The 12195-nt window shown below is 33.4% G+C and overlaps 1 protein-coding gene and 1 pseudogene across 1 annotated transcript; both read right to left on the bottom strand.

The window, feature by feature from the left end:
• Positions 1–556: 556 nt before the first annotated feature.
• LOC141816983 (1-aminocyclopropane-1-carboxylate oxidase homolog 1-like) lies at positions 557–3416 on the bottom strand (annotated as a pseudogene).
• A 5984-nt stretch (positions 3417–9400) lies between these two features.
• LOC141816981 (xylose isomerase-like) lies at positions 9401–11458 on the bottom strand. Its single transcript, XM_074704695.1, has 10 exons — positions 11449–11458; positions 11128–11177; positions 10961–11062; positions 10738–10789; positions 10496–10541; positions 10360–10415; positions 10227–10278; positions 10057–10136; positions 9872–9968; positions 9401–9754 (listed from the first exon to the last, which is right to left on the bottom strand). The coding sequence occupies exons 1-10, from the start codon at positions 11456–11458 to the stop codon at positions 9664–9666; spliced, it is 636 nt and encodes a 211-aa protein (XP_074560796.1). The 3' UTR covers positions 9401–9663.
• Positions 11459–12195: the final 737 nt, after the last annotated feature.

Raw genomic sequence — 12195 nt, 5'->3', positions numbered from 1 at the left:
TTTATCTGTTGGGTCCTAACAATGACAGATATAGTAAAAGAGAGCCATGACCTTGGAGAATATTAAGCAGGACTTTGAATGCCCAGCGAATGCAAAAGATTGACAAGGAATGGCCAACATCGATCAACTTCATTGTCTGATGTGGACCTGCAAGAAGAGCAACCACATCTCATTTAGGATTCTATATATTGTAAAATAGTAATAACAATAACAATAATAAAATAAAAACTCATGGCAAAAATTCTGAATCGAGAAGGTTCTGCAAACTGCCATTCACAAGCCAAAACTTGCAACATCAGGATGTCTTTCTTTTTTTTTTCCTCATCAATTGCATTAGTGATTTGTTTTCGAGGAAGAACTGGATCAATTTTAGCAGCTGTTTTCGAGCAACAGAATAATGTGAGAAGAAAGTTACAATCACAATCATTATTTCTGAAGTCAATAAACATACAGATATCAGACTATAACTTGAAATTGGTCACTGAAGAAGGTTCTTCTGACATGGTGAAGTTTCTATAGTTGAGCTGATGCAATCTGAATAATTACAATAATCTATCTATGACTTGAAATGGTCAACCAAACTTCTACTGTTCAGGTAAAGGTCCATAAATGGTGAAGTTTCTATAGTGAGGAGGCTTATCTGTAGACACTAGTTCAGGTAAAGGTCCATAAAATTTTGAGTCCCCACGATCCTGGGTTGAAGAAGGTTGCAATGGAGACCCTGGGTTCTTGATTTGAATTAGCTAACACCCTGTGCTCCACACTCTTGTATTCGTCATTGGACATGATCTGTGAAGAAGAAAAAAAAAGAAGAAGAAAATGCACAAAAATATATGAGAAACTTGGGTAGGTAAGGTTAAAATTGCAAGGACAAAGGTGCTGGAAGAAAAGGAGGAATGCACATGATGTATCTTGGCTGAACATGCACTTAGAGGTGGAAAGAGATTCTAAGATATCCAGATGTCTATTTCAAAATGATGTGAAAATGAAACTGTTTAAGAGTGTAGACAATCTGCATTCAAATCCTGAAAATAATGGGAAGAACAGACATCATCATTGTCAATCATTAAACTGCGTTTCTACCAACTATTTAGGGTTGAATATGCAAGACTATTTGACTAATAATATTCAAATTTGAGAGAAAACACCTATAATAAAGAAGTTGTCACTGAATTTGGAATAACAATTAGCATGGAATTGTGATTCCATATTCCGAGGGAATAGTAATTCCTTAATCTAGGAAAAACAATTCCATATTTATTTCATTCTTTAATAATATATATTCTTACTCAACCCTCCAAACAAATACATATTGTGAAAGTGAGTCAAATGGCCCTGTTGGACCAGTTGAGTTGGGTGAATTGAGCCATCAAGTAGGCCAAGTTAGGCACCCTGAACTGGTCAGCCTAGCTAGATAGGCCAAGCTGGTTGAGTAGGCTAGGCGAGCAGACGAGACATGAAGTCGAACAAACTTATTGTGTTGGATGATGGTTTGATTGGGCTGCACGTTCAAATGAGTCAAGTGACTAGAGCTTGCCAAACTGACCCAGTGGAGGATTGATTAGATCCACCAAACAGGATAAAGCAAGCAAGTAGATTGGAGAGCTGGTAGGTATCAAGTGGGGGTGGGTCAAGCAAATTAAACAGATCAATCGGGCCACCAAGGCTAGTTGAACTAGATGGACAATGCATAGGAAGATGGAAGTCCATTAGTTTCGACATAATTAAATCATGCTCATTCTACAAGATGAGGAACTAAACACTATAGATTGAAAAAACTGTATTCTCAATAAGCGTTGAACAGAAAATTTAGTTTCAGCCCTCTGATCCCAATGCATAGATGGAGGCAAATGATACCTAGATCAGGAAGAAGCAAAATAAAAATACCCCAGAAAAATTAAGACTAGTTATTTTAGTCCTTCGCATATTAGTTAAACAAAACGAACAGCCAACTCAGAAAATTTAAAGAACTACATAAATTCCTCGTGCCAAGGACTGAGTTGTTTCGATTATAATAATTGAGCTGCCTAATTCAGGTCTTTCTTTCCATAGACAATTATAGCAGGCCTCTTTTTTACTTGAGAAAGTCTTATTTAGGAGAAAACTTAGTTATGCAGAGATCAGATAACTTGGACTTGATCATTGCTTATATTAAAGCATTGTAATGAAATTCTTTAACTTCATAAGAAACACCAGTTCTTAATCCAATTTTCCAGGGGGAAAAATATACACACGTAGGTTTGCCCTATCAAAGTGGGTTACAACAGACTTGAAGTAGACAAAGAGCAAGTCTCTAAATATAACACTCCCAGCAATTGCAGATTCTCATGCTTCCAAAGCAAGCAATAATTTCATGGATAGTTTGTCAAAATCACCATTGGTTGTTTGTGTCTCCCTGATTTGCTTTATAAATCATCCCAATTAACTTGTCTAAGTGTATTTAAGCAAGTATGTCTTATCTTTCAACAATAAAAAAACTTCATAAAAATGCTCATTTTATCCAAGAAGACATCAAGATCTCTATTTGATCGGCAATTTCTTGGAAGCTAGAATCTCATGGGCGTTACTGCTGATAAGAGGACTGCTTACCTGCAGGAGATCGCCGACGTTGATGACGAGCGCCCCCGGAACCGGCTGCACATCCACCCACACGGCCTCCCCTCCCTCCAAATCCCGCTTCACCTGCAGCCCGCCGACGTCGTCCTGCAACAGTACAGTGAGAACGCCTGGGTCTGTGTGCTCCACCAATCCCGCCGTCATCTCTGGCTCCGGGCACGGTGGGTAGTAGTGGCACGCCATAACTCTCCCCTCCAGGAAAGCGGCCTCCTCTAGCAATCCTGCATCAGCCCCCAACCCCTCCGCCAAAAGCCCCATCAACGCCCGCCCCACCGTCACCACGTGCTCGTCCCACTCTAGCAGCTCCGCCCGGCACACAGGCGGGATCCGCTCCGGGTCGGGCGGGATCGGCCCCATGAGCATCTGAAGGGTATCACGCCAGCTGGCGGCGGTGGATCGGTAAAGATCTACGTTTGAGGAGTAGTTGACGCCAGTTTTCACGCCGCGTGAGTAGAAAGCGGAGCGGACGGAAGGAGGCAGCTCGTGGAAGGATCGGACGGCGGAGAGGGTGCGACTAAGGAGGGGAGGGGGATTCCATGATTGACGACCTGGAAGAAGCCAAAGTCGCGGGACGCGGCGGCGGCGAGGGCGACGGCGGAGGAGCGGGGGAGGGAGAGGTCGATGATGGGGACGGAGAGGATGGGGGACGACAAGGGGGAGTGGAGGGGGCGGGGGATGGGGTGGCGGAAGATGGCGGGGAGGGCGGTGACCCCAGATTCCACGAGGCCGCGGACGCCGGTCTTGGCCTCGTCGAACTCCTTGAGCGCCGCAGCGTGTACGAAGCTTTCGGTGCTCGCCATTACGATAATGCCAATCGTGTAAGTCTAAAACATCAATTTCTATTTAAGACATAATTTACATTCATTATGTTTATAAAATAACATAATTTTAATATTAAAAATCAAATTACTTATTTATTTATTATGAGATATTTTAATATAACTTTTTTTATAAAAAAACTTTTCTTACAAATATTAAAATGGTTAATTAATTTGATAGTTAATTTATCATATTTATTATAAATAAGGAAGGTACTATAAAATTATGTTCTTTATATAATTAATATTTTTAGTCTTTTGAAATATACAAAATAATAAAAAATAAAAAAATAATCCAATTTTTATTAGTTTTTCTTATAAATCCTTTCCTCCTCTCTTTAATTGCACCTCTCCTTTTCTCTTCTCTTATGCTTTAAGCTTCTTCAGGAAAGTCCATAAGCAATCAATCTATTTTGAAGCACACGATTCTTCAATTAACTCTCTTGACACGCTTAAAGTGCCAATTTTTTATATTAATACTTTTTAATTCACACGATCCTTAGTCAATTTTTTTTGTCATGTACGATCATTATTCGATTTAAAATTTAAAGAAAAATTATATAAAATAGTGATTAGATTTACTATATTAATATGAGGTTAACTATTGAATTATGACTTAAATACATGAGTAAAGAATTATAATTGTAAAGATGAAGATGTTACAATTGATTTATGGTCATATGGGGATGGACAAAATAAGAAATGAAAATATTGGAAAGAAAATTAGAGTTGTATATGTTGAGAGAAAATTATGAGAGATACATTTAAGATAATACAACTATATACTTAGAAATCAATAAAATACTCTAATTAAACGATATGATACTATAACAAATACGCTATCAAAAAATTTATAAAAAAAGAAGACTTAGCTTGGTTAGCAAGGTTGAAGCTTTCGGTGCTCGCCATTATGATAATGTCAATCGGATAAGTTTAATTTTAAAACATCAATTTATATTTAAGAAATTCTTTACATTTATTAAGTTCATAATTTTAATATTAGAAATCAATTTATTTATTTATTTATTATGAGATATTTTAGTATAATTTTTTAAAAACATTTATTATATTAAAATAGTTAATTAATTTTATTTGGTTTCAAATAGTTAATTTATCATATTTATTATAAATAAGGAAGGTAATTTAAAATTATTTTCTTTATATAATTGTATTAATTTCTGTTGGAATTAACAAAATTCTTAAAAAGGAAATAATAATCCATTTTTTTATTAATTTTCTTATAAATCTTTTCCTCCTCTCTTTAATTGCACATCTCTTTTTCTCTTCTTCTACTTTAAGCTTATTTAGAAAAATCCACGTGCAATAAATCTATTTTTAAGCACACGATTTTTCATTTTAACTCTCTTAACACGCTTAAAAGTGCCAAAATTTTATATTAATAATTTTTAATTCACACTAATATCTTAGTCTATTTTTTTTGACAGAATAAAAATTTAAGAGTATTAAAAAATTAAAATTATATTTATTGAGAGAAAACTCTATAAGAAATATATTTAAAATTATATAAATATATATACTTAGATGATTAATAAATCTTTAATTAGATAATATAAAATTATAATAAATACGTTCATCAAATTAGGAAGAACTTGGAAAAAAAAGAGAGTTGTGATTCATGGGTTTTTTAATACGATAAAGCTTAAAATAATGAAAGGTACATATTAGATTAAATTAAACCGTTTAAAAGAGGCTATATATATTTTTAATTTTCTTTTCTTTTTTCCTTTATTTCACTTTTATTTTTTTATAATTAACTATTAAAAATTAGAAAACAAAAAAGTTTATATTTTTATTAATATTCTTTTATATATTTTTTATTTTTATTAAAATCCCAAAATAAAAAAAATATGAATAAATTTATAAGTCCGTTAAAAATATAAGGTATTAATATTTAAAATAAATATATTTATTCTTTTAAATTATCAATAACTTTTAATTAAAACTCATTAATAGATTTATTTTTTTTAAAATTATATATATTAATTAAAAAATCAAGCAAAGCATGTCATTTTATATAAATTTAAATTTTTTTTAGGACCATAAAAATGTTTAATAAAAAAACTAAGTATTTATTTTTTATTCGATTCAATACAAATGGAAAGTATGGTGGAATTTTCCAAAATTAAGTGTACCTGACGACAAAAATTGACAGAATACTAAACCCTAACAAAAATCTCCATCGCCTCTAGCGCTTATTTAAGCGCTCATGTTCCTCTCCTTTCCGCCGCCGTCCCCACACGCTCCTCCCCATGCCTAATCGCCATCTCGATATTGCTGCCGTTGCGGATATTATCGCCGCTGCCCAGGCCTCTGCGGATATTACCTGGGCCGCTGTGGATGCTGCCCGGACCGCTGCGCATGCTGCCCGGACCGCTGCCGATGCTGCCCTGACCGCTACGGCCGAGGCCGTCGCCGCCTCGGCGACTGCCACTGAGGCGGCAGCGGCCGCCGAGGCCGCGGTCGTCGCTTGCTCCGAGGCCGCTGCGGTCGTCGCTTGCTCCGAGGCCGCGGTCCAAAACATTCTGACGCCACCCGCACCACCCGCAGCAGCTGACGACGCACCCGCACCAGCAGACGACGCACCACCTGCCCCTTTCTAAGGTCCCTTTCATTCGGAAAGATAAAGAAGCGGTTCAGTATTATGATAAACGGAACTTAGGAAAAGAAAGAGCTAGTATGATATGATTCACTTCACTTAGTAAATGATCAGTCAAACTTCTGCGAGGTCCAATGCTTACGCTCCTTGCGTGGTATGAACTTGCAGTGCTTTTCCTTTTAATTCAGTAAGATATTTGTTTCTTGTTTGTGATGATTTGATGGAAAATACTTAGGGAATCTCCTTGCGTGGTATGAACTTGCAGTGCTTTTCCTTTTAATTCAGTAAGATCTTTGTTTTTTGTTTGTGATGATTTGATGGAAAATACCCAGGGAATCTCTTTGCGTGGTATGAACCTGCAGTGCTTTTCTTTTTAATTCAGTAAGATTTTTGTTTCTTGTTTGTGATGATTTGATGGAAAATACCCAGGGAATCAGCGAGAATTTTGGTCATCCTTGAATTTTCAAATGGTATACTCTTTCTTTGTAATCAATGAATTTAAAATATCACCCAACCTAATCAGTATAAAAGGAAAAAAATTATTTGAGAATAAAAATATATTGAGTTAATATTCTTTAAAGTTCTCAGAAAACTTCAAACAAAGAAATATAAGCACCAAATGCATTTCACACTTTCATTTTGCTTTAGGAAAAAGCATGTACCAATCTGCGGATCATCAGGATTTGCATCAATATTTCCGAGCAATCCATTTATTCTTGCAGTTTCAAGCTCATGGTGACAGCTGCATGAATCATGCTATCAAATTTTGCAAAAGAGATCAAGCAGAATTTTATTTATTATGAGATATTTTAGTATAATTTTTTTAAAAACGTTTCTTAAAAATATTAAAATGGTTAATTAATTTTAATTGATTTCAAATAGTTAATTTATCATATTTATTATAAATAAGGAAGGTATTTTAAAATTATTCTCTTTGTATAAGTGTATTAATTTTTGTTGAAATTAACAAAATACTTTAAAAGGAAATAATAATCCATTTTTAAATTAATTTTCTTATAAATCTTTTCCTCCTCTCTTTAATTGCACCTCTCTTTTTCTCTTCTCTTCCACTTTAAGCTTCTTTAGAAAAATCCATTTGGCAATAAATCTATTTTTTAAGCACACGATTTTTCATTTAACTCTCTTAACACGCTTAAAGTGCCAATTTTTTATATTAATAATTTATTTTACATTAATATCTTAGTCTATTTTTTTGAATAAATAAAAAATTAAAAATATTAAAAGAAAATCAAAGTTAGATAAAAAAAAATTCGAAAGACACATTTAAAATAATATAAATATATACTTAAATGATTAATAAATATTTTAATTAATATATATTTAGACGATCAATAAATATTATAATTAAATGATATAAAATTATAATAAATATATTATTCCAAGAAGAAAGAGTTACAATTCATGGGTTTTTTAATACGATAAAGTTTAAAATAATGAAAAGTACATATTAGATTAAATTAAACCGTTTAAAAGAGGCTATATATATTTTTAATATTCTTTTCTTTTTTCCTTTATTTCACTTTTATTTTTTTATAATTAACTATTAAAAATTAGAAAACAAAAAAGTTTATATTTTTATTAATATTCTTTTATATATATTTTATTTTTATTAAAATGCCAAAATAAAAAAAATAAAAATATGAATAAATTTAAAAGTTCGTTAAAAATATAAGGTATTAATATTTAAAATGAAATTTTTTATTCTTTTAAATTATCAATAACTTTTAATTAAAACTTATTAATAGATTTACTTTTTTTTAAAAAAAGTTTATATATTAATTAAAAAGATCAAGCAAAGCATGTCTTTTTATATAAATTTAAATTTTTTTAGGACCATCAAAATGTTTAATAAAATAACTAAGTATTTATTTTTTTATTCGATTCAATACAAATGGAAAGTATGATGGAATTTTCCAAAATTAAGTGTACCTGACGACAAAAATTAACATAATATTAAACCCTAACAAAAACCCTAGCGCTTATTTAAATTTCCCCTCCTTTCCGCCGTCACAACCCCTCCATCGCCTCTAGCGCCTCGTTTCCTCCTTCCCACACGCTCCTCCCATGCTTCCTACTCGACGCTCCTCACGACGCCCCCGTGAGGAGGACGCTCCTCCCATGCCTCCTACTCAACGCCCCCGTGAGGAGGACGCTCCTCCCATGCCTCCTACTCAACGCCCCCGTAAGGCCTCCTCCTCCGCTACGGAAGAGGCCATCGAGGAGGCAGCGGCCACTGAGAAGGCAGTGGCCGCGGCCATCGAGGAGGCAGTGGCCGCTGAGAAGGCTGCAGCAACTGCTTCCAAGGCCGCCGAGAAGGAAGTGGCCGCGGCCATCGAGGAGGCAGTGGCCGCCGAGAAGGCGGCAGCGACTGCTGCCAAGGCGATAGAGGCCGCCGAGGCCGCGGTCGCCGCTTGCTCCGAGGCGGCTGACGCGGTCCTGAAGGTCTTGGCGGCAGTAAGGGCAGGACCAGCCGCACCACCTGCAAACGACGATTGATTTTGGTCATGCTTGGTCATGCTTGAATTTTGGTCAGCCGCACCACCTGCAAATTAACATCTTCTACGCTGATTAATTTTGTTTCTTCTTTAATCAGCGAGAATTTTGGTCATGTTTGAATTTTTAAATGGTATAGACTCTTTCTTTGTAGTCAATGACTTTAAAACATCACCCAACCTAATCAGTATAAAAGGGAAAAAAAATTATTTAAGAATAAAAATATATTGAGTTAACATTCGAATCTCAGAAAACTTCAAACAAAGAACCAAATGCATTTCACACTTACGTAGAAAGTGACTTTGAAACATGTAAAAAGTTTGTTATATGATCTCCTGTAGCATCTTTCACCATAAAGCAATCACTTCCAGGTAAATCAACAAGAGAGAGCGAATTTCTCTGGTGACCGAATTGGAATACCGAATATGAATTGTAACAATCCTGAGGGAAAGATACAAAAGATGAAAACATGACTACAATTATATGCAAGAAATTTGCATGATTGATGATTTGATTGTAATTTAAATGACATTTGTCGATCAAAGATTTTTTTATTGATGATTAACCCATGATGAGAATTGAAAAATTCACAAATTTTAGTTAAAATGAAATACTGCTGCGAGATTAACCACAACATTGCATCCTCCATCCAAATTACACCAACATATTGGATTGGAATTTTCTTTTTAACATCTAATGTATTTGATTTTCATGGATAAATTAAACTGAGATCATTATTCTGAACAGTTTTCACCATATTTAGAATGAAAATTTGATGCAAATATCTACATCATACAGGCTACAATCTTGAAGTCAAATACCTCCCGCCTGGACATGGCACAACTAATTTGGATGTTTAATGTAATGAATGACAATTCTTCAACGTGGTCATCAACATGTATGTGTCCCAACTATGACTGGGATCGGCTAAATGGCAATTAAAATGATAGTGCAACATAAAATTGCTGGTGTAACTATTAGAAGACTACAATCCTTTTTGGCTTGAATTATCTTCAACTTCCATCTTGAACAAGAGATATTCCATTATTGAGATAAACAGAAGTGGTTTTGTCAACCATGCCCTTGATAGTGAGTGGCCTACCATGTCAAGCATCTAGCATCCTGCCAAATGCTGCCAGTCCTACATTGCAAGGCAATGCTGAGGATGGTGTTGCCTTCAGTGAGTGGCCTACCATGTCAGGCATCAGAAAAACATGAGTCTTTGGTATAAGGTGCAACAAATAAAACTCTGAAGAAATGGCCATTCAGAAAAAAGACAAGTTGTGTTACATCCGAGATTTCCCACCTTTTTTGCAAATTAAACCAACTTACATTTCTCACAACACTGAGCATGACAAGGGTTGCCTCTCCAATATCTGTGAGAAACTGATCAGTGTCCCAACCTGCAACACATTATTATTTACTCTCTGCAGCTCGAAAAGCAGTTAAGTTTGTTCCAACTTTCATTTTGCTTTAGGAAAAAGCATGTACCAATCTGCGGATCACCAGTATTTGCATCAATATTTCCAAGCAATCCATTTATTCTTGCAGTTTCAAGCTCATGGTGACAGCTGCATGAATCATGCTATCAAATTTTGCAAAAGAGATCAAGCAGAATTTGCTCCAGACATCAAGTTGAACTAATATTTTAAAGAACACACCTATGACCAGATAAAGTGGCATGGTTACATTCAATATTCAACTTGAACTCCCCTACACCATAGTTAAGTTACCGTCATGATCTAAAGAATCGTATAGAAACTATACAAGAGTCTGATCTAAAGAGTTGTATACCTGAAAGGCCATATTTCTGAAGGAAAGCGAAGGCAGTTGCTCCATCCCAATCATACCTGTCACAGCAAAAACCATGTTAGAACAGACGACAAGTAATGAAGATCATCGTGGTATAACCTTTAGTTGCAGTACGTACTGATGCTTAGTGGGTTCTTGAGGTTTTGGTTCTATCAGCAATGTTCCTGGAATGCAGGGGGAAAATATTTATAATAAAAGTATCATAAGATCATTCACAAAGGGGCATCACTCAAGGAGATCATATAATGTAAAATAAGCAATGTGGAAATCTTTCTAGGTTCTTCCATCTCTACACTGTTTGATTCGTTAAATACCCGTTTAACAAAGTTTATGCAGAAGAATGAGTTGAAAATTAATTACCATTAAATCCAATCTTCTTTTTATAATTGACAGCAGCTTGAAGAAAACTTGCCTGTATATTTGCAAAAATTAGTTTTATATAAGACACTAACACTTTATCATATGCAGAAAATCTACGGGTATGAAATGCATCAAAAGATGAATTTTGACATGCCCCTCAACAGAAATATGAAAATCCAAAACAAATTGCATTAATTGACTTAAATATAGTAATTAGTAGTACCAAGTGATCAAGCTCTCTTCCCATATCAGTGTTGAGAAGAGTTTGATAACCTTCACGTCCACCCCAAAATACGTAGTTCTCTCCTCCTAAGTAGTGTGTTACCTGTAAGGATAGACTTTAACAGACCGGAAATAAAAATAAAAGAGAGAGAGATCTGCTAAACTCACCTCCATTGCCTTTTTGACTTGAGCAGCTGCATAAGCATAAACTCCAACTTCTGATTTTTAAAACTTTTCTTAAAAATATTAAAATGGTTAATGAATTTTATTTGATTTCAAATAGTTAATTAATCATATTGATTATAAATAAGGAAGGTATTTTTAAATTATTTTCTGTGATATAATTATTTTTTTGGAATTAACAAAATACTTAAAAAGAAAATAATAATATATTTTTATTAGCATAAATCTTTTCCTCCTCTCTTTAATTGCACCTCTCCTTTAAGCCTCTTTAATCCATTTGGCAATAAATCTATTTTTGAAGCACACGATCCTTCATTTAACTCTCTTTACACGCTTAAAGTGCCAATTTTTTATATTAACATTTTTTAATTCACATTAAAATCTTAGTTTTTTTTGAATAAATAAAAAAAATAAGAATATTAAAAAGAAAATCAAAGTTAAATAAAAAAAATTCGAAAGACATATTTAAAAATAATATAAATATATACTTAAACGATTAATAAATATTTTAATTAATATATATTTAGACGATCAATAAATATTATAATTAAATAATATAAAATTATAATAAATATATTCATCCAAGAAGAAAGAGTTACAATTCATGGGTTTTTTAATACGATAAAGCTTAAAATAATGAAAAGTACATATTAGATTAAATTAAACCGTTTAAAAGAGATTATATATATTTTTAATATTTTTAATTTTCTTTTCTTTTTTCCTTTATTTCACTTTTATTTTTTAATAATTAACTATTAAAAATTAGAAAAAAAAAAGTTTATATTTTTATTAATATTCTTTTATATATATTTTATTTTTTATTAAAATTCCAAATTAAAAAAAATAAAAATATGAATAAATTTAAAAGTCCGTTAAAAATATAAGGTATTAATATTTAAAATAAATATATTTATTCTTTTAAATTATCAATAACTTTTAATTAAAACTTATTAATAGATTTACTTTTTTTTTAAAAAAAATTATATATCAATTAAAAAGATCAAGCAAAGCATGTCATTTTATATAAATTTAAATTTTTTAGGATCATTAAAA

This window comes from Curcuma longa, unplaced genomic scaffold, assembly GCF_044706935.1.
Source record: "Curcuma longa cultivar G26 ecotype Majalengka, Jawa Barat unplaced genomic scaffold, ITB_CL_G26_1.1 contig_18973, whole genome shotgun sequence".
Lineage (NCBI taxonomy): Eukaryota > Viridiplantae > Streptophyta > Magnoliopsida > Zingiberales > Zingiberaceae > Curcuma > Curcuma longa.
Note: the sequence above shows the minus strand (reverse complement) of the source record. Positions and strands in the feature narration are given on the sequence as shown.